The 25409-nt window shown below is 53.4% G+C and overlaps 1 protein-coding gene across 19 annotated transcripts in view; it reads left to right on the forward strand.

Moving 5' to 3' along the window:
- The window catches only part of OTOF (otoferlin), a 100059-nt gene extending 78227 nt beyond the window's left edge, over nucleotides 1–21832 (forward strand). For 3 of the 19 annotated variants that reach the window (XM_065681976.1, XM_065681977.1, XM_065681984.1), the window contains 25 exons: nucleotides 748–900; nucleotides 1369–1558; nucleotides 1956–2080; nucleotides 2552–2686; nucleotides 3165–3326; nucleotides 3919–4038; nucleotides 4559–4720; nucleotides 5621–5783; nucleotides 7107–7237; nucleotides 8734–8763; nucleotides 9425–9565; nucleotides 9950–10016; nucleotides 11528–11682; nucleotides 12315–12449; nucleotides 12726–12863; nucleotides 14128–14255; nucleotides 15096–15266; nucleotides 15800–15960; nucleotides 16636–16778; nucleotides 17243–17331; nucleotides 18089–18187; nucleotides 19029–19270; nucleotides 19744–19922; nucleotides 20042–20142; nucleotides 20609–21830. In XM_065681976.1, the coding sequence (XP_065538048.1) occupies nucleotides 748–900; nucleotides 1369–1558; nucleotides 1956–2080; nucleotides 2552–2686; nucleotides 3165–3326; nucleotides 3919–4038; nucleotides 4559–4720; nucleotides 5621–5783; nucleotides 7107–7237; nucleotides 8734–8763; nucleotides 9425–9565; nucleotides 9950–10016; nucleotides 11528–11682; nucleotides 12315–12449; nucleotides 12726–12863; nucleotides 14128–14255; nucleotides 15096–15266; nucleotides 15800–15960; nucleotides 16636–16778; nucleotides 17243–17331; nucleotides 18089–18187; nucleotides 19029–19270; nucleotides 19744–19922; nucleotides 20042–20142; nucleotides 20609–20789 (3501 nt within the window). In that variant the 3' untranslated portion in view covers nucleotides 20790–21830. Of the gene's footprint in view, nucleotides 1–747; nucleotides 901–1368; nucleotides 1559–1955; nucleotides 2081–2551; nucleotides 2687–3164; nucleotides 3327–3918; nucleotides 4039–4558; nucleotides 4721–5620; nucleotides 5784–7106; nucleotides 7238–8733; nucleotides 8764–9424; nucleotides 9566–9949; nucleotides 10059–11527; nucleotides 11683–12314; nucleotides 12450–12725; nucleotides 12864–14127; nucleotides 14256–15095; nucleotides 15267–15799; nucleotides 15961–16635; nucleotides 16779–17242; nucleotides 17332–18088; nucleotides 18188–19028; nucleotides 19271–19743; nucleotides 19923–20041; nucleotides 20143–20608 lie in introns of all 19 variants that reach the window. The other 16 variants (XM_065681975.1, XM_065681978.1, XM_065681981.1 and 13 more) reach the window with 12 other exon arrangements.
- The last annotated feature ends 3577 nt before the right edge of the window (nucleotides 21833–25409 follow it).

Genomic DNA, 25409 nt, shown 5'->3' on the forward strand with positions numbered 1-25409 from the left:
CTAGCAAGTGCTGTCCTGGTTCCTGCCCCTGCACGGCACAGCCCTGTGGGGAGAGGGGTTCTCCTCTAAAATCACAAAGCCTTTCCCAGAGAGGCTCTGGTACCCGGACTGTAGGTGAAGAGATTTTAGCAGTTTAACATTTCAGCGTTAAAATGAAATGGTGTGTGCAGTATATTGAGCTGAAAGGAGTTTAAAGCAGACTTCCCATGCAGACTTCTCACATAATAGCGTGTTTCATACATTCTTTTTAACCTTACTGGGTATAAAATGACCTTGTAAATTTCGGAGGAAAGTTTGTGACTGCAGCTGCTGCCTTTTAGAATGTCTAAATATAAACAGATTTTGGGAAAATGGGAAAAATTCAGTGGCGTTTCTCTGATTGGAGTTGAAAATCAGAACTCTGGCCGTACAGTTCCCATGTCCACTGAATGAAGAAAGGAGAAAAACCTTTAGTCTTCTAATCCAAAATGTTGTGGATTTTTTTTTTTCAACTAGAACAAGTATAAATCCCAGTTTCTTTCCTGCTTGGCTTCACCCTGCTGAGCTTAGCTGAGCAGCTTTCCTTAAGCAGGCAAGCTTCTGCAAGGGGAGGCTCAAAACCATTTCAGTGTCCCTAATGTGGCAATAGATACACCCATCTCCTGTGGCATCTGTTGAATTTGCCTTCAGAAGGTCTCCAGACATGCTGGTGCCTCAGTGCTCAGAAAGAGCTGAGACACTGACAGAGCCCTTTGCTGCTCTTCACAGCCCCAGCACACTATTCCTGATGTCTTCATCTGGATGATGAGCAACAACAAGCGCATTGCCTATGCCCGTGTCCCTTCCAAGGATATCCTCTACTCCATTGTGGATGAGGAGATGGGCAAGGACTGCGCCAAAGTGAAGACCATCTTCCTCAAGGTGATAATCTGTCTTTCCCGGGGGAACTGCAGCCAAGAGGAGGGAGGTGGATGAAGGACACGCTGGGAGGATGGGAGATGAAGATGAGAGCAGTGTATCCAGTTTTGTATACCAGACAAAACAGATCCCTACTCTACTGGTAGGGGTGGAAGTCTGATGCTAAGAAGCATCAACCACTGTTCTTACCCAGCCCAGTAAGTGAGAAATGTTTGGAAGGGGAGAGGTGTTTGATCCAGCTGCCACAAAAGAAGATGTTGGCTTAGAAAGAGGACGCCAGTATGGTGGGAAGAACATAATGCATGAGCCAGGGTAGCGTCATGATCTAAAATGATGAGGGCTGGGTCCCTTTTTTGAAGGGACAGTGGTAAAAGCAATGCACCAAAAGAAACTGAATGCTGCAAAAAGTGGTCTGTTCATCTCTAAGGCCTTCCCTACATCTATGTAAACTCTTCTGTCCTTTGTGCTCAGCTACCTGGGAAGAGGGGATTTGGACCTGCTGGGTGGACAGTTCAGGCCAAGATGGAGATATACTTGTGGCTGGGCCTCAACAAACAGCGCAAAGACTTCTTGAGTGGCCTGCCCTGTGGATTTGAGGAAAAGAAGACTGCCAGAGGCCAAAACCTGCCGTCTTTCCCACCCATCAGCCTCCTTTACACCAGTAAGAACTTCCTGCCTGAAGTGGGTCTGGAGACAGGATATGGAGAGGGCCAGAGGGAGCCTGGCCAGACACCTCTTAGACCTAGGGCTTCCAGGAGCTAAGGGGGAAATCATTCCAGTTGTCCCAGTCTGAGGTCTCCCACTGCCCCCATGGGGAGCTGGGGTGTGGGAATCTTGCACTCTCTTCCCTACCCTGTTCATAGCTGTCATCCTGCACATGCCAAGCGGGATGCTGAGGAAGTCCCCACGCCCATTCAGGACTCATGCTTTGAGGCTATATCCTTCATCACTGCTGGCTCTGAGCAAAAAGCAAGCCCCTGAGACCTTGCTCTGCAGGCTGAGCCCCACAGCTGGGCTGCAGGGCTGCGTATCAAGCTGTCTCACCGTCTCTCTTGCAGAGAAGCAGGTTTTCCAGCTGCGAGCCCACATGTACCAAGCCCGGAGTTTATTTGCAGCCGACAGCAGTGGCCTTTCAGACCCCTTTGCACGAGTCTTCTTCATCTCCCAGAGCCAATGCACTGAGGTAAACACCATCTCCTGACCTGGAGAGCTGGGCTTTGGTGTTGCGTGTTCCACCAGCTCTTCATCCTGCTCCCCTGCCACAGGTCTCATGACTGCCAGTAAAGCAAGGATCAGGCTGTCTCACGACAACAGCGTCCTCCCACTTCAGCGCACAGCTCTCCCACATCCCAGGGGGGATTCACTTGTCTGGTTAGGAGAAACTGGAGCATGTTGAAGTGGTTTTTGTGTCTTCCCTCTCCGGGCTGAGGGCTGCCAAACTTTAGGAAGCCTGGTGGACACTGGCAGTGATTCACGTCTGTTTGCCTGCTGTTGGGATTTTTCCCTTGGGAGATACCCCATACCTAACTAGTCTAAAACAACCATGCAGCAGCCCATTAGTGCTGCTGGGCAACTCAGACCAGCGCCCAGTCTGCTGCCTTTGCACAGGGCCTTAGACCCTGCCTGAAGCAATAATTCTCTCCCATTCTTCCAGGTTCTCAATGAGACCCTTTGCCCGACCTGGGACCAGCTGCTGGTCTTCGACAATGTGGAGCTGTATGGAGAAGCTCACGAGATGCGGGATGACCCTCCCATAATTGTCATTGAGATCTATGACCAGGACACAGTGGTAAGAGGAATCACAGCAAAGGAAAATGCTTATGGTTTTAGGTGATTCAGAGGCAAGTCAGGTAATGCAGAGGATGTGAGAAGCAGCTTTTCTCCTGACCCTTGGAAGTTGTTTCCCCCCCAAATCTCCCATGGCACAACCAGCCTCTGCTGCTCATTAGATCTCAGATTCAGTGCAATGACATCTTATTTTTGGAGTGTGAAGCAAGAGCTTTTGTGAGGCTGGAGGCAAGGAGACATTACAAGAGTCTTTTCCTTTAGAAAAGTGGCTCAGCCCTGGCCTCTATGCTGAGCCTCAGCCACCTCCTCCACCTTGTTTGAAGAAGCCAGGAGTGAAAGCAGTCACTGAGCTTTGGTGTCCCAGGTGCAGTGGGCTGGTCCTGTCCTGACCACGATGGGGAGAGCTGCGGGGCTAACTGGAGAGAACTCATGGTCATAACTTGGGTCAGCAAACCCCAGTGCTCTCTTCGCCTCTGCAGGGCAAAGCTGACTTCATGGGCCGCACCTTTGCCAAGCCGGTGGTGAAGATGTCAGACGAGCAGTACTGCCCCCCGCGCTTCCCCCCGCAGCTGGAGTACTACCAGATCTACCGGGGCAACTCCACTGCAGGCGACCTGCTGGCTGCCTTCGAGCTGCTCCAGGTACCTGCTGCCAAGGCCACCCCACACCGAGGGAGGGAAAGGATGGGATGGAAGGCTGCAAGGGAACAGGGCTTTAACCCAGCAGTGTACATCTTAGTTGCTGCAGAGAGCAAGGAGTTCACACATCCTAGAAAACCCAGAATGGTTTAGCACAGCAACTAACCCGGTGAGAGGGGAATGGCTCATATGGGATATTTGATCTGCCCTGGGTTTGGAAACAGTACCTGAAACCTACTCTGGGCTAAGCTCTCGGACCATTTCTGCATCAGTTTGCATGCAGCCCAGCCAGATGCAACTCCTTGCAGGAAGAAAAGGAACAGCCCTTGCGCTGGGGATATGTTGGTGGGCTAAGTTTGCCTTGCTGCTGGGTCTGTCCTGTGAGGAAGCACAGCACTGCCCAGCACCTTCCACTCATGTATATACTTTTTCCCAAAGTCCCTGGTCTGTGGGGTCAGCTGGATGCTCAGCAACCCTTTGCTGCTCCTGAACCCTCTGAGACAGCACAGACCAGGGACTGCCAAAACAACAGCTTCCCAGCAGCTGAGCACCAGCTCAAAGGAACAAACCCTAATCCACGCTGCATCTCTTCCAGATTGGCCCTGGGGGCAAGTCAGACCTGCCCCCGATTGACGGCCCCACGGACATGGACCGGGGCCCCATCCTGCCAGTGCCACTGGGGATTCGGCCAGTGCTGAGTAAATACAGAGTGGAGGTAATTGCCTTGGAGCACCAAATGTCAATGTTCAGCATTGCATGGGGCAGGAGAGCCGATCCGTTGGTGTTGGAAGGACAGGAAAGCTCTGATGATTAGCTGGGCACTAAGACCAGATGTCTGCATTGCAAGGACCTGTCTGTACTGGCTGCACTGGATGCCAGTCCTGAGTCAAGAGCCACTGTGGATGGACAGGGCTGGGCTGGTCCTGAATTATGGAGTTCCGTGGCAGAAAAAGATGAGAAAGGAAGAAAAGGGAGTGTCAAAGGCAGCAGGCTGGAGATCTTCAGCTGTTATAGATGAGATTTGGGGTGGCAGAGAGGGACCCTGCTGCAGCCTTGAGCCACATGGTGGAGGAGAAGATACACCAGGGGTCCACCGCTGCCCAGGCAGTGACATTAGCAGTAGTGGCGCTGCTCCTGGTGGATACAGAGAACCAACTTATTTGACTCTATCTTCCTCCATACATGGGGCACTCCTTCTCATATTTATGTTCTTTATTCTCCTCCTCCTTCCCTAGGTCTTGTTTTGGGGGCTCAGGGATCTGAAGAGAGTGAACCTGGCCCAGGTGGACCGGCCCCGTGTGGACATTGAGTGTGCTGGGAAGGGGGTCCAGTCAGCCCTCATCCAGAACTACAAGAAAAACCCCAACTTCAGCACTTTGGTCAAGTGGTTCGAAGTGGTGAGTGTCACCTCTTCCCTCTGAGCTCCCAGCTGAAGCCCAGATTTCCTGGATCTGAAACCATGGCTCCTAGATCCTTGCTTCAGTTTCCCTACAGCAGTGAGAGAACCATCCAAGCTGGTGTGGCCTTTCTTTGAGGGCTCCAAAGCATGCAGCCTCACAAGCTTGCAACCCAGAAACCAACTGTGTCCTGGGCTGCATCACCAGCAGCATGACCAGCAGGTCGAGGGAGGGGATTCTTCCCCTCTGCTCCACTCTCATGAGTACCTCCTGCAGTCCTGCATCCAGCTCTGGCGCCCCAAAATAAGAAAGATGTGGAGCTGTTGTAGTGAGCCACAAAAGTGCTCTGAGGGTTGGAGCAGCTCTGCTATGGAGACAGGCTGAGAGAGCTGGGCTTGTTCAGCCTGGAGAAGAGGAGGCTCCAGGGACACCTTAGAGCAGCTTCCAGTGCCTAAAGGGGCCAACAAGAAATCTGGAGAGGGGCTTTTGACAAGGGCCTGTGGGGACAGGACAAGGGGGAATGGCTTTAACCTGACAGAGGGGAGATTTAGGTGAGCTCTTAGGCAGAAGTTGTTCCCTGTGAGGGTGGTGAGGCCCTGGCACAGGGTGCCCAGAGAAGCTGGGGCTGCCCCATCCCTGGCAGTGTTCAAGGCAAGGTTGGATGGGGCTTGGAGCAACCTGGTCTAGTGGAACATGTCCCTGCCTGTGGCAGGGTGTTGGAAGTGGATGAGCTTTGAGGTCCCTTCCAACCCAGACCATTCTGTGATTTGATGACTCTGTGCTTTGCTGGAGCTGCTCTAGCTTCCTCCAGCATGATCCCTGTTTTAGTTCCAGCCACCAAAGCAGGCATCCCACAGCCCCTTGCCATCCCTTGATAAGCAGCACACCTTTGCTTCCCAGGACCTCCCGGAGAACGAGCTGCTCCACCCTCCGCTCAACATCCGCGTGGTGGACTGCCGGGCTTTCGGGCGTTACACCCTGGTGGGGTCCCACGCTGTCAGCTCCCTGCGCAAGTTCATCTACCGCCCACCAGATAAGAAAGCCCAGCACTGGAATATGACAGGTACCAGGCTTGGGCCAGGGAGACCTGGCTGGTATGGGTCACTGGGGCACTGTGCATGGAGAAGAGGGAGATGGGTAGAGGGTTGTAAGGACTATGTTTGTTGGTTAAGCAAGCAGTGCTTCTGGGTCTGGGTCAAGGGGGTGAGAAGCCACAGGGTGTGAGGCCATGAATCCCCTCTGATTTTTTCATCTGTGGGTCTCACTGCAGTAACTGCAAACCTGTAGGACAAGAAAGGTTGGTTCACCACTAACACCTCTGCAGCTTCATGACTCTAGACTCCACAAACGTTCTTGAAGACTGGGAGGGGAATTTGCCACACTGCTGCTGTTTGAGCAAAGACTATAAAGCTACAGATTGAGGCCATGCTCTCAATTCCAGCCACCACCCCGTCCATCCACATTCACATCAAGGCCCCTTTCCCTGCACCCAGCACAGCAAAGGGCTTGGTGAGCCGCAGGGATTGCTGATCTCCTCCTAGTCCTTGCTGGAAGTGGAGGCACCCTTGGCTGGACAGAGACAGGATGTCTGTGGGGGACTGCCAGGGCCCATCCTGGGTTCCAGCCAGAGGTCTGGACCTGTGGTTGTGTCCACATCAGCTGATAGTTTTGGGGCATCTTCTCTGTCTCTTCTCCTCTGGACACTGGTGCAGGCAGAAAAACCTCAATCCTTTCTCAGCATTTGCTTTCCTTTGCTACGGAACGGGTTTTTTAGTCCTGCTGTAAGGGTCTGTGCTTATTTCCACTGCTGCTCTTCTCTGGTCACACATCATTGAAGGAGTCCAGCGCAGAGCCACAAAGATGATTAAGGGAGTGGAACAGCTCCCTTATGAGGAGAGGCTGAGGGAGCTGGGTCTCTTTAGCTTGGAGGAGACTGAGGGGTGACCTCATCAATGTTTACAAATATGTAAAGGGTAGGTGTCAGGATGATGGAGCTAGGCTTTTTTCAGTGATATCCAGTGATAGGACAAGGGGCAATGGGTGTAAACTGGAGCATAGGAAGTTCCACGTTAACATCAGGAAGAACTTCTTTACTGTAAGAGTGACAGAGCACTGGAACAGGTTGCCCAGGGGGGTTGTGGAGTCTCCTACACTGGAGATATTCAAGGCCCGCCTGGACAAGTTCCTGTGTGATGTACTGTAGGTTACCCTGCTCTTGCGGGGGGGTTGGACTAGATGATCTTTTGAGGTCCCTTCCAACCCTTGGGATTCTGTGATTCTGTGATTCTGTGATTCCTGCATGAGTCCTATATGATCTCACCTAAGCTCTCAGTTTCTCCTCTACACTTCCTTCTCTCTTCTTTCTCTTTCTCTGTCCTCTGTCCAGCCAAACACCTCAACGGCTATCTGGCAATGACCAACAGGGCCCATCGCTCTCGCCCCACAGGGGAGATCGTTGTCAATATGGAACCTGAGGTTCCTATCAAGAAGATGGAAACGATGGTGAAGCTGGAAGCTGTGAGTATCTGTATGTCAGCAGCGCTTTAGCATCAATTTCCTCACTGAATTGCCGATCTCTGACTGATTCCTCCCAGAGGCCACCTTGTCCTGCTGTACATGGGGTTGGGCTGATGCATGGAATGAAGGGCCTTGGGCCATAGTCCTACAAATTGCCTCTTTCTGTCCTGGTTGAAATTAGCTGGAGCTTGATGCCCTGAGAAGAACCGTCCTGGGCTGTGCAAATTAGATATCTTTATGTTTTCCTTCATAAATAGTCAGAGAAGAATGAGCACCCATGAGCACAGCCCTGTCCCTGTCTGTGACCAATGCAGACACAAGTGACCCATCAAAAATTCCCCATCTGTAGCAACCCTGCCCTTTCAAAGCACTGCACAGCCTCTGCAAGCAGCCAGGCTCACATAGATTTCCCTTTTTCCTCTCCTGCAATAGTTTCAAAACATTCGGACGGCTACAGCAGCTCTGTGAAATACCTGTTCAACTCCTTGAAACGCCCGTTCATGGGTGGACAGTGTGGTGTTACTGCACAACCGCTCTGCAGCAAGTCTGAGCCACACAGGACACCGCAGATGCACACAGTATCGAGCTGATCCAGGCACACAGAGTCAGTCTGAGGCAGCCAAAGCTCTTTAGACCTTTTGTGCTTACCCTGAAAATTTGGCACTGTGTGTACTGGGCAGTCAGTGTGCCCCAGAGGCTTCAGGCTTTGTTCCCATGCTGAATGTGCCTGTGCCTATCTGCTTGCCCAGAACAGGAATTCCAACCCCTTCTCATGACCCTAGGCTCCAGAGCTTCCTCACAAGAAGCAGATTTCTTTTTGCAGGAGGCCCTTTACAGCAAGATGAACACACAGCCCGTGTGTGCCTACAGGCATGTTGTGGGCTCCAAATACCCATGGCCTCTCACGTGTGCATTTACAGAAAGGCCACGGCACATACAAAGCATCACAAGCACCCATGTACAGATACGCACACACCCTGTGAAGGCCCTTTCACATGTGCACCTACATGTAGAATCCCTCATATGGGCTGTATGGGGTACCTCTGCTCACACAGCTTCATGCAACAGGACATGCGTGCATGAGTGTGTCTGGAGCACCCCAGTGCCCACATGCTTCTTGAAATCTACCACAGTAGTTTGCAGGCATTCCTAGATGGACAAGAAAAGCTTGAAGAGCACAGAGAGCTGTTACCCACCCTGAAGGCCAAAGTGTCATTCCAGACCCAATCCTTCACTGTCTGGGATGGTTGTTTTGCCTTAGCAGTGACAGAGATATCTCCCATGTGGAGGTGGATTTGGTCCATCACCACAGACATCTCCCCTGCATGCAGAGCTTTCCCAGCCAGGGCACTTCATTCAAGGTGTTTGGTTCCTTCATGCTTGGGGAGCTGTTTGTGCCTTGTAACACGTGTGTGCCAGTGTGTATTTGTATTTGGCTGAGGCTCTGCTGCTAACTGGCTTTCCCTCTCCCTATTCCCTTCCACCCCGGGCGGCAGAACTCCGATGCAGTGGTGAAGGTGGATGTGGTAAGTCATGGATCTGCTCTGCATCCCTGCTCCCAACCCTTTGCAATCCCTATCCAGCCCTTCTGTGCAGCTTTCAATGGACCATGCATCTTCACCAACTCAAAGACATGCAGCGACCAGCACCCTTTCACCACAAGGCACAGACAGAGTAGCATTGTCTCACTGACAGATATGGCAGTGGCCTGGTTCCTGTTCACTGAGAAGCTCTTTTGGGCCAGCACTTCTCAACCCAGCTGTTCCAGGGACAGGCAGCACCCTGTGGGAGAGGTGCTGGTTATTCCCAACACAACCTGATACCAGCTGCAGAAGGGTTTATTGCAGCACTTTGTAGACTCAGGGTACTTGGGAGGCACAGGGAGGACCATGACTGCATAAGATTCAGGAGCTGTAGCCTGGGAAATGCTTGGATGGAAGGGATGATGGAAAGGAGGGGATGTATCAGGACTCTGACACTGTGTCCCTCTGGAGCCTTGGGCACCTTGCCTTGCTGCTTTGTGCCTTAGTGTCTGTGGCTATAAAAGGGAGAACGTGCTAATGAGGCAACCCAGCATGGAGGGTTTGGCTTTTCAGGTGCCTCACCCACCACCTTTGCAGTTTAAGAGATATTTTGCTTGCACCTGATCCCTGTTCTTCTCTGTCTTCGCTTCCCTTGTCTCTGAAGTCTGAGGAAGAGAAAGAGAGAAAGAAAAAGAAGAAGAAAGGAGGAGGAGGGGGAGGAGAGGAAGTAGAAGAGGAGGAGCCAGATGACAGCATGCTGGACTGGTGGTCCAAGTATTTTGCTTCAATTGAGACTATGAAAGAGGTGGGTGCAGAGCAGAGGATGGTGTCTATAGGGGGGAAGGGGAAAATGCTGTTTCCTGCTTGTTGAGGTCTCACCGATTTCCAGCGGCTTCCAAAGGTTTAGGGCTCTGCTACTTTCCTTGCTAACCCTGCCTGTCAGCAAGAGCATTTTTAACAATTGGCAGAGCTGAGCAGGATTTATAGACTCACAGAATGGTTTGGGTTGGAAGGAACCTTAAAGCCCATCCAGTTCCAAACCTCTGCCACAGGCAGGGACACCTTCCACTAGACCAGGTTGCTCCAAGCCCCGTCCAACCTGGCCTTGAATCCCAAGTTAGGCATTCCCAGCAACCACAGAGACCCCAGCACAAGCACCCACTCCCTGTCCTCTTTATTTCTCCCCCAGCAACTCCGGCAGCAGGAGGCAGCTGCAGCAGAAGCAGAGGAGAAGGAAGAAATGGAGATGGCAGAGGGTAAGCAGGTCGTGAACAAGAGAGGGAGCATGGCAGGGAAAGGTAGGACCAGGGCTCCTTCTGGTGTTTCAGCATCCCTTTCAGAGCCTGCTGCTGCTTTTCTGCCAAAGCAGATGCTCACAGTGTGTTGTATATCCCCTATTGCTTTTGCCAAGCAGATGTGGTAGCTATAAGATTGTGCTCTTGAAGTCTGTTGATCACACTAAGTAATAGATACTTCTAACTCACCTTCATGGGGTTTTCCATTCTCATTTTGCAGAAGGCTTAAAGTACTTTAGGTTTTTTTTGTTGTGCTCCAGTTTTATATGGGAATATTCAGCCAGACAGAAGGTCCGGGATTCTTCTAATCTGACTGCTTTTGCCTCCATGTAGAGGCCTCCTTGTCTGCTGTTCTAGCACAGGCAGTGAACAAAAATACACACTTCTAGGGAAAGTTCTGTGACCTATTGTCAATACTGTGTTACAATAAGACTAACTGTGCCTAAAATGCATTTTTCTCTGAAGGAAGTCAGGGGTCTGTAGCTCAGATGGGGTGTTGCAGATGTCTAAAATTGGTGAGACAAGTTTTGTACTACAAGTGTTGTGAGCCAGGAATACTGGTGAGCTGGGATGTGTTGGTCAAAGGTGACTTTGTCTATTTGCATCCTGGAGGCTCCTTGCCAGTCCCACCAGTGGGGTTTTGAGGGGTTTCTCGGAGGACTTTCACCCATAGTCTCCATACGTTCCATGTCCCCATGGGTTGCTGTCCCCACATTGCTGTCATGACCAGGCACTACAAAATCCATGAACTGATTTTAATGCAGAGCCTGGTTTCTGTTGGAAGACTACTCTGAACAGCTCTTCTGGGCTTGCTGTCATGGCAGGGCTGCTGGGGGTGTCTTGTGTCCCCTGTTGTTTTCTTTCTGCATTCTGAGAAGGATCCGTTTCCCCTTGGCACTCCCATTGCTTCTTTCCTTCATCCTTTTCTCTTCCACATAAAGTCTTTGTCATCTGTTTGTCCCCATCTGCATTGCCCAGCAGACATGAAAGCTGGCAGAGGCAGTGAGGGACAGGGATTGTAGAGGGTGTGGGAGACGTTTTCTTTGAATGTACCTTTCAGGACAGTCTGTTCCCAGTGTAGTTGATACCCAGGCTGGGGTTTTATTCTCTAGACTGCATACAGCAGGCAAAGTCTCCATTACAAGGGCAAAAAGGGGATGCAGTGGGCAGGATCAGGTCTTCTCACTGCTGTTCAGGCCAGCCAGAGGCTAGCACTGTGTCCTTGTTTTGGAGTCCTCCAAATGACTTCTGCACAGAGACCATCCTAGAGATGCCGTGACCTGGGCAGCAGTGGCCCGAGTCAAGGGAAGACGGGAGAGGGCTGGGCTGGGAGTTGCAGGCAGTAGCAGCTGTCAGCTTTCATGCTCCTCCTGTCTGAAGGACTTTGATCAAGGTCCCCACCCCTGTCTCCTCCACCCCTCCTCACCCTCATTTCCATCTGCTCCCACCCTGCCACTTCCCCTCGGACTCAGAAATCAAACTTGATGACTCTCCCATGAAAGGCTCCAAGGCTCAGGCAAAGAACAAAGAGAAGTCCAAGGCACCCAAAGACGATAAGAAAAAGAAGCAACAGTCAGCCCCTGAGCTTCCTGAGAAGAAGAACAAGCCTAGGATTGATGAACTGAAGGTATGTGTGTCAGAGGGAAGGAGAAGGCCTTGCTGCTCAGTGCCAGGCTGGAATTCTAGCAGGATGGCAATCCGGCCACCTGGAAATCAGAGCAGGATAGGTCAGCCCTGCATGGGGCACCTTGGCTATCTATGGGTTATTAACCCTAGGTGAGATGTGCCTAGGGACTGCCAGCTTCTCTCCATAGTTTGAAGGAGTCAGAGATAACAAGCTTTACAGAAAAGGGGTTGCCCTGGGACAGGATCATCCTTGGAGCAGCTTGGATGTGCCCTGGTTAGAGAGGAGAGTTTTCCAGCCTGGCTATGGCAGGCCCAGCCAGGACAAAGGGCAAGGATAGGCTCTGGTGCAGTCTGGTTCGTCTGGCCCGTGATGTTTACTAGGATTAATGTAGTCTGTGATTCTGGTGTTCAGAAGCGTGTTGAGCCTGGGTCTTGCACGGAGGAGGGGACCGCTCAGCTTCCCTCTTGTACGTTATTTTGATGCTTCTGGCATAAAGATCCTACCCAACGATGCTGGAGATCCTTTCTCTTCCTAGAGAACTGGACACTGGGAGCAGAGGTGTCCGAGTTCCCTCTGCTTTGACCCGGGCAGTCACCATATCTTTCCCCTCCTTTAACCTTCTGTCATCACAGGTCTTCAACAAAGAGCTGGAAACAGAGTTTGATAACTTTGAGGACTGGCTGCACACCTTCAACCTGCTCCGTGGGAAGATCGGGGACAACGACGACAATGCAACAGAAGAGGAGCGGATCGTGGGGAGGTTCAAAGTGAGTTTGGTTGCTGGGTGCCCACAAGCACCTTGCTAGCCTGATTCCTCTGCAGGCCTCCTTTCCTCTGTCCAGTTTCTCATCTCATGGTTGCAACCCCTGAAGAGGTGCTTGTGAGGTGGAGGAATTTTCCAGGTCTGGCCTGTCTGCTCCAACACATGGCTAGAAACAAGGATATTGTCTGGGTCCTCGGGGAGGGTGGGTTGGGATGCGTCTGCTTACCCTGAGCCCCCGGGCAGCAGGACTCTCATCAGGCTGTGTGTTGCCTCCCACCAGGGCTCCATATGCGTCTACAAAATGCCTCTCCCAGATGATATCACCAAGGAGGCAGGATATGACCCCAACTTCGGCATGTTCCAGGGGATCCCCAGCAACGACCCTATCAATGTGCTGGTCCGAGTCTATGTTGTGCGGGTGAGTATAGCAGTGTAGTGTGGCAAGGCATGATCCTGCACTCACTGCCAGGAGATGGTCCCAAAGCTGTAGGAATGTTGGTTTTAGCTCTCAGTGCATCAGGGCCCAGGATGCAGCATGAGGACTGAAGCAGCTCATTGACAGGGACTTGTGTGTTGTCTCAATAGCTGTGTGCTCCAAGCACTGGGAGCAAGACGCATTCAAGCTCATGCCGGATCGAGAGACCTCTCTTCTGGTGTGTAGGATGGACCAGAATGTCTGTCCTAGTGCTTAACTCAAGTGAATAATTTGGATGAGCTCAGACTGTGAGATGCTGGTTCCTTCTGTAGCCACAACACCTCAGTGATGCTTTGCTGCAGAGCAATGGGAGCAGGGTCTAGTACATCTGGTGGAAGAGCATGGCACCTCCTTGTACACGTGCTGTGGGGTTATTGATCTGACCCAGCTAACGCACATCTCTTTACATATGGAGCATGCTCTGGGAAAAGTCTTTTCCTGACTCCGAAACTAGTCATCCTTGTCACCTGAAGCATGTGAGTGAGGTACTGTAGCCAGGCACTTGAAAGGGATCTCAGTCCTGCTGGAAGCTCTTAGGCTGCACCTTGTTCCAGTGTTTTACAAACAGAACCTGCTTTTGGCTACATTTCCCACCAGCCTGATTCTCCATCTAATGCAGCATCCCACTGTCCAGTGGGGCAACAACTCTCTTGTAGATCACCACCAGACTGAGACTGCAACAGTAGACACCCATCTGGTCAGCACAAAAAATCACCAGGATGGGCTGAATGTGTCCTAGCGCAGGCATCTGCTGTTGTGTGCCATAATGGAGGACAGGACTGGAGAGTTTGAAGATACTTACATCCTTTATGGGGAGAAGCCAGAAGCCCTTGGCCCTAGTATGAAGAGAACAAGAGGGGAAGGGAACAATGTTCTTGATACCTTGATCAGGTTGTTGCTCTGGGTATTTGTTTAGAGGAGCCTGTTTCTTTCCGCTGATGAAAGAGATGCCAAAGGAGACTGGGGTTATGTCTCCCTGAGGAGACACAGCCAGCCCCAAACCACTGCCCAAACTGGGACAGGCATTAACACAAGGCAAGATTTATCCCCAGTTTAAACCAAGACACTCTATTTAGGGGGCCCAAAGTGCATAGCTGAATGCCTATGCCCAGGCAAGGCCCCATGATCTCAAGGATGGAGAATGAAGCCATCCCTGAATTCTTCACTGCAGCAGATGGCACTGATATATCTCATCTGTTCTCTACAGGCCACGGACCTGCATCCAGCTGACATCAATGGGAAAGCCGACCCCTACATTGCCATCAAGCTGGGAAAGACGGACATCAAAGACAAGGAGAACTACATCTCCAAGCAGTTGAACCCTGTCTTTGGAAAGTGAGTTGCCCCAGGCCTGTTACCTGGCTGCACCTGGAAGTGGTGAGCCAAGCCTGAGCCAACCTTGCTAGTCCTTGGACCTACACCCTAGTTGTCACACACACAGCTGCTTGAGTTCAGTAGATGGGACTCATCACTCAAAACTTCCCTTGCAAGCAGCATAGGCATCCTCATTTCAGGCAGCTGTGTATAGTAAAGGGTGTTTAAGAGATGTGCACGTCTGATAAACATGCAAGAAATCTGGAGAGGGACTTTGTGCCAGATCCTGTAGGGACAGGACAAGGGGGAATGGCTTTAACCTGACAGAGGGGAGATTGAGATGAGCTCTTAGACAGAAGTTCTTCCCTGTGAGGGTGCTGAGGCCCTGGCACAGGGTGCCCAGAGAAGCTGTGGCTGCCCCATCCCTGGCAGTGCTCAAGGCCAGGTTGGACGGGGCTTGGAGTAACCTGGTCTAGTGGAAGGTGTCCCTGCCTGTGGCAGGGGGTGGAACTGGGTGAGGTCTAAGGTTCCTTCTCCCCCAAACCCTTCTATGATTCTATGATTAAAGTTAAGTGTTCTTTAGGAATCGTGACAGTATGGCCTGGCTCTCCGGGGATGCATAAACTCAGTTTCAGGGCTATTGAGACATTCAGGTCAAGCAATCAACCTGTGCTACCTCCTGTCTAGAGCTGCTGGATGTGAAACAAACCATGCAGGGATTTAAAGCCCCTATCTTGAATGTCCTGCCGCAGTAGATGAAAATTAAACACTGTCCATAGACTGGAGCAGACCCACCTCACCCATGTCTGTCTTGAGTAGCAGCCAAACCCTTCAAGAGCTTTTCTCTTTCCCCTGGCCTAGATCCTTTGACATTGAGGCCACCTTCCCCATGGAGTCCATGCTAACAGTAGCTGTGTATGACTGGGACCTGGTGGGGACTGACGACCTCATTGGAGAGACCAAGATTGATCTGGAGAACCGCTACTACAGCAAGCACCGAGCTACTTGTGGAGTCTCACAGACTTACTCCATGTACGAGCAATGCTTTCTCTGCCTGGCATGCTGCCTGCACTCATGCCTGCCTCATCTTCCATGCCAAGCCTAGACCTCCTGCAGGAATCTCCCTCATTTACTGTCTGCTAATAGAGGAGTCTGTGCTGTATCCTCACCCTTAAGACAGGATTTGTGACCAGCACAGCAGGGCAGCAGTAGCGTGGGCTGTAAGGAGCCCAGGACAGGGAGGAAGGAACTGAAGAGCACTGGTAGGAATGGGCAGAGGGGTGAGGCCAGAGCTGAAATAGCAGCAGGGCCAAAGGAGCAGTGCTGAGCATCAGGAGTCAAGTGGGGTGCTCAGAGTAAAGGGGCTGGGGTGGAAGGGTGTTAGCAAAGCATGGAGTGGTGGCATAGAGGTACTTAGTCTGCTCTGAAGTTTCACATTTGCTGCTTCAGATCCTTTCCCTGTGAATCCTGGGTCCAGCATTTGTTTTGCTGACAGAGAGGAAGAAAATGCCTTTTTGCCTCCAAATTTCACTGCTGCTTCACTGACCTTGCCCTCCTATTCACAGACATGGTTACAACACGTGGCGTGACCCCATGAAGCCCTCCCAGATCCTGTCCAAGCTATGCAAAGATGGCAAAGTGGATGGGCCGCACTATGGGCCAGGAGGAAGAGTAAAAGTTGCCAACAGGGTCTTTACTGGCCCCACGGAGATTGAGGATGAAAATGGTATCTTCCACGTGGGATGACGGTTGTGGAGGGAAGCAGGAGTCTGGGGTGTCCCCTCATCATCGAGGGCTGGAGACAGAAATAGTAGTCCCATCCCCCCAAAGCAGCACTGCAGTCACTTTCCATCCTTCACTTTAAATGGACCTTCCAGTTTGAGACCAGTTAGACAGAGTCTTATAGACCACCCAGGCCAATGGGTTGCTCTCAGAATCACTCATGAGTGTCCATGGCACTGTCTTTGAAAATGTCCTGCTGGCAGCATATGCCCAAAGAGCAATGACAACAGTTCACTCTGTCCTTTCCAGGGTTTAGGACTCTGCTCTCCTTGTAACTACATCCCCAAACAGTGGTCATGTCCCAACACACTCAGATGTGCCAAAGAAAGATGAAGGCAGGCCAGGAGGGGTGCAGAAGGGGAGGAGATGGATGTGAATCTTGTTAAGCCTGGGAAAAAGCTGACTGTGAGGGGGTCTGGACCTTCTGTAAATGACTAGGGTTAGAGAGAGGAGAAGGAGAGGAGTTAAGAAGTGTTGGCTGTAGGACAAACTGTATGGAAGGAAATGGAGAGTAGCTAGTAGGCAGTGCTGCACCCATGGAGTAGGTAGGGGTAGAGGAACAGGGTCCTCTCTGTTCCTGGTGTCTCTGCCCAGTTCATCCCTCCCTTTGCCCACGCAGGTCAGAAGAAGCAGACGGATGAGCACCTGGCCCTGGCTGTGCTGCGCCACTGGGAGGACATCCCATGGGCAGGCTGCAAGCTGGTCCCCGAGCACGTGGAGACACGTCCGCTGTTGAATCCCGACAAGCCGGGCATCGAGCAGGTCCTCAAAGATCCAGAGCAGAGGTGGAGGCAGCCCATGCTGCAGAGCCCCTCTGAGCAGGGGGCAGAGATGCTCAGCTCAGTAGACCAGCCATAACCCACCTTGTTGTGGGCAGCAGAGGCAGGGAGGCATCCTGCAAAGAGTGGCACTTGGGAATCAACAGCCCTTAACTTGTTGACTATAGCAGACTAAATCAGTGCCTCTCCTGCTCCAGCCTGCATCCTTTTCATATCCCCAAGTCCCTTCATCCTATGCACCTCAGCACCACACCATGCCATGAAACACTTCTGCAGGAAGGGGGAAAGGACTCGTGGCATGGGGGAATGCTGCCCTGCTCAACATCTGGCAGGGTTCGGTGCTGCAGCACATCTGGCATGGCCAGACTGATGCTGAAGGGCCAGGTGGGGAGGGACTGCACATTGCAGGAGACAAGGGGAGCTGACTGCGCCTTTCCAACCTTGCAGGGCCGCCTGGAGATGTGGGTGGACATGTTCCCCATGGACATGCCAGCACCCGGCCCTGCCATTGATATTTCTCCCAGGAAACCAAAGAAGTAAGGAACCTCCCAGGCAACCAACCCCACGCGAAACTGGAGGCTGGGGATGGAGCCCTGTTTCTCCCCTCTCCCCTGCTACTCCGTGGCCCAGACCAGCCCTCTGCCTGCGTCCCTTGACCATGCTGCGATTTCCAGAGATCCCAAGTCATAGAGAGATGACTTCCCTATGAGCTGCAGCTGAGATGCTCCTAGGATGAGAGAGCTGGGGTTGTTCAGGCTGGAGAAGAGAAGATTCTGGGAAGACCTTAAAGCAGCTTTTCAGTTCTTAAAAGGGGCCTATTAGAAAGATGGAGAGAGACTTTTTGGCAGGGTCTGTTGTGACAGGATGAGGGGTGATGGTTTTAAATTAAAAGAGGGAAGATTCAGGCTGGGTGAGAGGAAAAAGTTCTTTATAATGAGGTTGGTAAGATACTGGCACAGGTTGCCTGGAGTGGTGGTGGATGCACCATCCCTGGTGACATTCAAGGCCAGGCTGGATGTGGTTCTGGGCAACCTGATCTAACTGAAGATGTCCCTGCTCATTGCAGTGGTGTTGGACTAGATGACCTTTGAAGGTCCCTTCCAACCCAAACTATTCTACTATTCTATGACCTGAGGAGAGGGTTGCAGGTAGACAGCCCGTTTCAAGCAGGGTTATGCCTGGTTATTATCCTAAGGGTTTAATCCATCTCCTCTGCCACACTGGCAGTGTCCCCCCATTTCCTCCTGCCCCTTCCCCTGTGCCTCACCTCCTTGTCTCCCTTCTTCCTGCCAGATACGAGCTCAGAGTGATAGTGTGGAACACAGACGAGGTCATCCTGGAGGATGATGACTACTTCACTGGCGAGAAATCCAGTGACATTTTTGTCCGGGGGTAGGTACAGCACTGGCATGCCAGTGTCACCTCCTCTGCTTCTCCTGGGCTGGGTGCTGGTGCTCGCCGGGGTCCCCATGGGGGTTTTAGGGCAGGAAGGAAGGTACAACATGGACTATGGTTCAGGGTCAGATAGCTCCAACGCTGCTGTTGGCCTTTTTGCTGGGTTCTTGCCTCTCCACCTCTTGGCTGCACAACCCCCTGTGTGTGCCTGGCCTGGCTGCCCAGCTCTCAGCTGCAGGTTATTGCCTGGAACACCAACCAGGTGGTTTTGGATGAAGCTTTCCTGGTAGGAGAGAAGATGTCTGACATCTATGTCAGGGGTTAATGGCCAAGGCCTCACTGCTTGATCGTGCCTGCCTGTCTTCTACTTTCTGACCTTGTCTTGATGCCCTTTCTTGGCATTTCAGCCCTGCAACCTCCAGTTCCAGCATCTGGAGGCAGACAGTGGTTAGTTCTCATCTCTGCTTCATTCTCCCCCAGCAGCTGGGGAAAGCCCCTTCCAAAACTTACCTGTACACAGATGAGGGGACCCACACCTCCATAGCCAAATACTTTGCAGGACCTCGTATCAATGCATCACCATTTCAGGCTGGTGAGTGACTATGGGGTGATTTCTCACCAGTCTGTTAAACACCCCATAAGTCACCCCCCAGCCAGAAATGATCCTCCTGCCCCCATGCCCATCCTGCCCTTTGGAGATGCTGGAGCAGCACCAGCTCATTGCTCACACTTTTAGGTCCTTCCAGTCTGTCCTGGAGGCATCCTGGTCGCACGGACAGGATGGTCCTGTGCCCACTCCTCCCTCCTATAATGTCTGCTATCCTTCTGGGTCCCACAGGTGGCTGAAGGGTCAACAGGAGGACAAGCAAGACACAGATGTCCATTACCATTCACTCACTGGTGAAGGCAACTTCAACTGGCGCTATATCTTCCCTTTTGACTACCTGATGGCGGAGGAGAAGATTGTCATCTCCAAGAAGGAGTCCATGTTCTCCTGGGATGAGACCGAGTACAAGATCCCAGCTCGCCTCACTCTGCAGGTCTGGGACGCTGATCACTTCTCAGCTGATGATTTCCTTGGTAAGTGAAGGTCCACTGAGCTGGGGCAATGGGGCAGCCAGCAAGGAGCCCATGGCTGGACAAGTAAAGAGCAGTGTGGGATGGGACACAGCCTATGCAGGAACAAAAACTGGAAGGACATCTCTGTTCCTCAAGTCCACAACATCCTCAACATCCTGCAAACCCCTTTAGATGATGCTGGTAAGAGCATGCAGGATGAGAGCCCTTGTCTCTGGTGCCATGGGCAGGGGCACCTTCCTCAGATCTCCTCTCAGCCTCCCCTCTGTCAGGTTAAAGCCATTCCCCCTTGTCGTGTCCCTGCAGAGCCTTGGCTAAAGCCCCTCTCCAGCTTTCTTGTCAGCCCTTTTAGGCAGTGGAAGCTGCTCTAAGGTCTCCCTGGAGCCTTCTCCAGCGAAGATGCTGTCCAGCCCACTTCCAGCCAAGACTCAGCATTTTGTGGGTGCCAACATCTGTGCTCCCCTTTCTCCTGCCAGGGGCCATCGAGCTGGACCTGAACCGCTTCCCCCGGGGAGCCAAGACATCAAAACAGTGCAGCCTGGAGATGGTGACCAACGAGGCAGAGCTGCCCATGATCTCCATCTTCAAGCAGAAGCGGGTGAAGGGCTGGTGGCCATTTGTGGCCAGAGATGAGAATGATGAGCTGGAGGTCACTGTAAGCATGGGGGAAATGGAGGCGTTTTGCATCCCTCAAGTCCCCTCTGTCCCCATGTCCCTGGGGACTGAGGTGGGGCACGTTTCCTAGGTCTCAGCACAACTTTCTGCTCCCTGCAGGGGAAAGTCGAGGCTGAGCTGCACCTTCTGACAGCAGAGGAGGCAGAGAAATCCCCCGCTGGGCTGGCCCGAAATGAGCCTGATCCACTGGAGAAACCCAAGTAAGTGGGAAACCCCGTGCCCCAGCAGGACCGCGGTGCTGTGGGGTGGGAGCCAGGCCTGGGGAGGTGAGGGAGGTTTGCACTGGAGCGTGTAGGAATGAGGGTCATGGGCAGAGCCATCTCTGCTGGTGCCTTCCATTCACTGACTTGCTGCTTTTCCTTACTCTGTTCCTGCTCTGCCTCTCTTGTTGGCTCCATCCCCTTTCCGTGGCCTCCCCTCCAGTCCTCACCACCAGATCCCATCTTCAGCTGGAATCCTCATGCTCCCTCACAAACCTGCATTACTTCATCTGGCACATCTTGTACTGACTCCCCTTGTCTGCCCTCCTCACCCTCCCAGCTGGGCTCTTTTACTCTCTGCGGGCATACCCAGGGCTTGCCTACTATGTCCACTGATGCACTGCTGGCCATGCATCCCTTCTCCACGGCAATGGCATTAATGATGTGTTGTTTGTTTCCCCTGCAGCCGCCCGGACACGTCCTTCATCTGGTTCCTGAACCCACTCAAGTCCATCAAATACCTCATCTGCACACGCTACAAGTGGCTCATCATCAAAATCGTGCTGGCCCTGTTGCTCCTCGTCATGGTCGCCCTCTTCCTCTACAGCATGCCAGGCTACATGGTCAAGAAGCTGCTGGGAGCATGAAGCATGGGAGCCTCCTCCATGTCCCCAGCCCTGTGGCACAACCGTTCCCAACTGCATGTCCTTCTCCACCCTGCAGCCTCTCAGCAGCTTCAGGGGACGTCTCCTCCCTGCTGCTGCTGGGCCTCCTCCTTTGCATTCCTCCTCTGTGGGTCCCATTCACAGCTTTAGTCCCAGAGGAATGGGGCTGGAGGATGGTATCAATCCCAGGGCCGTGCATCACACACTGGGGCTGGCAGAGGTGCCTAGTGGTTACTGCGAGGCTCTGGGGCTGGAAGTCTTAGAGCCCTTTGCCCACTGGGGCCATGGCTTGTGCCCTCCTGGGGAAAGGGGAGGAGAGAGCAAGCTGGAGCTATGGGGTTGCTCCCAAAAGGCCCATTGGAGGAGCATTCAGAGGCAAGGATGAAGCAGGGATCTGGGACAGCGTGGGGACAGCACACAGCATCCCCGCTGCCTGTCCCTGCTGCCACCACAGTCCCTGCTCCACTCATAGCTCTGTGATTCACTGCCCCCAGGTGCAGGCTCCATCCCACCATGGGCAACAGCAGGCATTGTGCCCCAGCAGCCACCGAGGCCTCGCGGAGAGCCCTGGGGCTGTGCAAGGGCAGGCACTGACCTTCCCTCTCTGAAGCATCCATCTCCCCCAGGTTACCAACCCAGAGGAGGTGGCGGCTGGAACATGCCTAGGGGCTCGCAGGGAGCCAGGCTCCCTGGCACAGCGTGAGCTCCCTGTGGGCCTCCCGATGCTCAGTTCGTTCTGTTTGGATTGGTACGTGTAGCGGCTGGAGTCTTTCTTGCCGTGCATGTTAGGGAAGGGCTCCTTTCTCAGCTCACCTCAACGTTCAGCTGCTGAAAAGCCGCCCTTCTCAGCTTCAGGGGTGCAAGACCCTCAGTGAGTAACTGAGGGGACCTTGGGAGTGTTTTTAGGGTACCACTGTTTTAATCAGTCAATAAAAACCGGCTTTCACTTCCACGTTCTCTGCCAGGGTCTCCTGCTAGTGGGGAAAGGGCTCATCGCTGGCTGCTTTTCCTCCTCCCCACTCCTGCCCCACTGCTTCCCAGTCGCAGCCTCTTTTCCTGCTGCCTCTCCCCAGGTCCCATGCCCTGGGCAGCAGCCTGGTCCCTCAGCTGCATGGAGCAGACCAGGCACGGCCTTGCCTTCCCCCAGGGCAGGACAGCAGGAGGGAGGAAGCCACCTCCACCCTGGGACCCCAGAGGGAGGGTCCCTGTCACTGCTCTCCATCACCTGCGGGGAGCTGCCCGGAGTCTCCTCTTGCCCATCCTAGGGGGAAGAAAGGGGGCGAGGAGGAACACCAGGGCTCCGGTTGTCCCCCAGCAGGACCCCCGCGGTAGGGAGGCTCCTCAGAGCCCCGGGCTGGGGGCAGAGGGGGGCCCTGAGGTGCAAACAGGGGGCCCTGAGCAAAGGGGCTACGCTTGAGCTGTGGCACGGGCATCTCCTGGACTTCCCTGGCGTTAACCCTCTCCCCCTGCAAGCCCTGCGGGATTCCACCTTCCTTGGCCTCTTCCACGCATCGGGGCCCTGTGCTTTCCCTCCTAGAAGTTCTCTCTGTGTCCAAACCAGAAGTCAGTGAGAAGCCTTCACATCCCTCACCGCCATCCCAGCGCTCCCAGACCACACTGTATCGTCCTGCGGAAACAAGTCCTGAACGCCACAGCTTTTACAACTGCGCAAGTCAGCCCCATCCTGTCCACATCCCACCATGCTGGGCTCACCCTGCCCACGACACTCCCACCTGCTCTGTCTGAGCTCCTCACACCTCCATCACCATGGCACTGAATCACAGAATCACAGAGTGGTTTGGGTTAGAAGGGACCCTAAATCTCATCCAGTTCCAACCCCTGCCACGGGCAGGGACACCTTCCACTAGACCAGGCTGCTCCAAGCCCCATCCAACCTGGCCTTGAACACTGCCAGGGATGGGGCAGCCACAGCTTCTCTGGGCACCCTGTGCCAGGGCCTCACCACCCTCACAGGGAACAACTTCTGCCTAAGAGCTCATCTCAGTCTCCCCTCTGTCAGGTTAAAGCCATTCCCCCTTGTCCTGTCCCTACAGGCCCTTGTCAAAAGCCCCTCTCCAGCTTTCTTGTCAGCCCCTTTAGGCACTGGAAGCTGCTCTAAGGTCTCCCCTGAGCCTTCTCTTCTCCAGGCTGAACAAGCCCAGCTCTCTCAGCCTGCCTCCATAGCAGAGCTGCTCCAGCCCTCGGAGCATCTTCATGGCCTCCTCTGGACTCGCTCCAACAGCTCCACATCCTTTTTATGTTGGGGCCCCAGACATTATGGGTGCCCTGAGAGGAGTAGGGCCCTTGTCAGAGGACCCTGGGGAGCCTGCAAGGACACCCCCCACCCCCCCATTTTGGAAGGGTCATGTGCACATGTGGGGGTAGCAGAGAGATGTGTGAAGAGACACATCCCTGCAGTGTTGGGTGCTGGGCAGTGGCAGGGAGGGGTGAAGGAGGCCATGGCCGGACAAATAAAGGTGGGCAAGCAGCTCTGGTGCCAACAGCAGTGCAGCTCTTTCCCCTCTTCCCCTAAGTGATGAACTAGTGACCTCTTCCATTAACCTCGGCTGTACATGGGGGATTGAGTCCTTTGTTTTCCTTCCTAATAAGCTCATAAAATGGAGTTTGACAGCATACATTGTCCTGTAAACCTCCAAGGTCCAAACGGACCATGACAGCAGCCAGTGCACACGGTGCGCTGCCAAAACACCATTGTTACTAACAATCCCTTAAGTATATTACACCTACCACAGCAATCCTCTTAGAGGAAGCTGTGAGACTGTGATAAAGCATGAGGCATTGCTTAAACACACCTGGGCTTTAGCCCAGAGGGCACCGGAACAGGCAGCAGGGTTCTTGTGTTCTGCTCAAGGCTTTGCCACCAGCCTGTAGCCTCCTCCACTGCTCCCAGGACAGCTTCAGCCCTGCATCCCCTGTCTCCGCTGTCACCCTATATCCTGGAGTAGGTCTGCAGTGGGACAGAGCCCATGCCCACTGCAACGTCCCACTGCACCCCATGGAGCTGCAGGGTGCAGAGCAACCCCTTCACTTGGGGAGCAAAACAGCTCCTGGAGATGTTTCACAGCCACAGTTTCAGCTGGGAGAGTGTGGTTCCTGCCCCAGCAGCACCACCATCATGCACCTTTATATAGAGCAATTCTTGCTGGGTTTGGTGGAAATGCCAGCGGGTGGACATTGCCATGCAGGGTGCAGAGCACCCAAGAACCCCACCACAGCCCCTGTGTGCTGGTGAAGGAAGGCAGAGCTTTCCCAACTGCAAACACATCCCAGGCAAGATGGCACCACCCTGAAGGGCACCAGGCACACAGTAGGAACCACGGGAGGGTGGCACTGGGGCTGGACACTGCCGCAGTCGCCAACCGTGTTCTCCCCACCCAGCTCCAAGGTGTGTGTTTGGAAGGGAGAAGGCAGTCCCCATCCCCTCCCATGCCACAGCATCCCACATCACTTGGCCACCAGAGCAAGGACCATGTCCCAGCACCTCCACATCCCAGCAGAGTCCTGTCCTGAAGCCAGACGACCCCAGAGGACCATGGCTCCACTCACCCCCCTGAGAAGGTCAGTCTGGGGCATGAGAGGATGTTCTTAACTCCTGACCTCAGCCTCCCTGGCTAAATCAGGTGTCTGTGGTCTCCTGTCCGGGGCCAGCAGCCACCAAGAGCAGCTTATTCCCCTGTGTGCAGCCCTGGCCACACTGGAGCATGGATAAGGCAGGATCACCCTGATTAGCCCCAAAGCCAATGGTGCTAAGAGCCCACTGTGACAATAAGCAGCTTTATTAGGGCAGAGCTTGTCAGGGCAGTCACACTGCTGATGGGAAAACACCCATTTCCAGTGACTCCCAGTCCCACGAAATGCAGCATTTTCACATTCCAAGCCCTGTGGTTTGGGGGCCCTCCTCAAGAGCCACAGCCCCACGCAGCCCCAATTCTGCCAAGCACCTGTGGAAATGCAGCACCAATTCTAAGGGTGCTGTGGAGACAAGGGGTGAAATTAGATGGGCTTTAGGGTCCCCTCCAACCCAGACCATCCTGTGATTCAATGATTCTACTCTGAGGAGCCCTGATACCTGCCCTGCGGAGGTCAGAGGTGCCACCTCTTTCCCCAAGGCCCAAACCGGCACTCTGCAACCAGGAACAGGGCAGGAGGTACTGCTCCCTTGTCTCATCACTGTCCACGTCCATGGCCTGCTGCTTATCCCCCCGCAACAGCCATATGCACCACACCAACTGTAACTAACCCACAGCCTCCCTGACACTGCTCACTGCTCAATTCACAACAGAGCAAGAAACATCTCCGCACACAGCCTGTATCCTGCTTCACCCTACCTTCTTCTTCCTCTCCATGAGTGCCGCGGGCACGCTACCAGGGCACACAATGACTTACAGGGATGCAGGGATCAGCACCAGCTGCAGAATTGGCAGAACAAAAGGGAGAAGCCTGAAGATGAAGGGAGAGCCTTTGGGAGGGCAGTGCTTGAGCTAAAAAGAGGATGCTGTATCCCCAAACATGGCACCCTCTCTGTGTCCCTTGCCCTATCCTCCAGTCAGCACCTCAATGAGCACTGTGACTACAGCCTAG

The sequence above is a fragment of the Lathamus discolor genome, chromosome 5, assembly GCF_037157495.1.
Source record: "Lathamus discolor isolate bLatDis1 chromosome 5, bLatDis1.hap1, whole genome shotgun sequence".
In the NCBI taxonomy this organism is placed as follows: domain Eukaryota; kingdom Metazoa; phylum Chordata; class Aves; order Psittaciformes; family Psittacidae; genus Lathamus; species Lathamus discolor.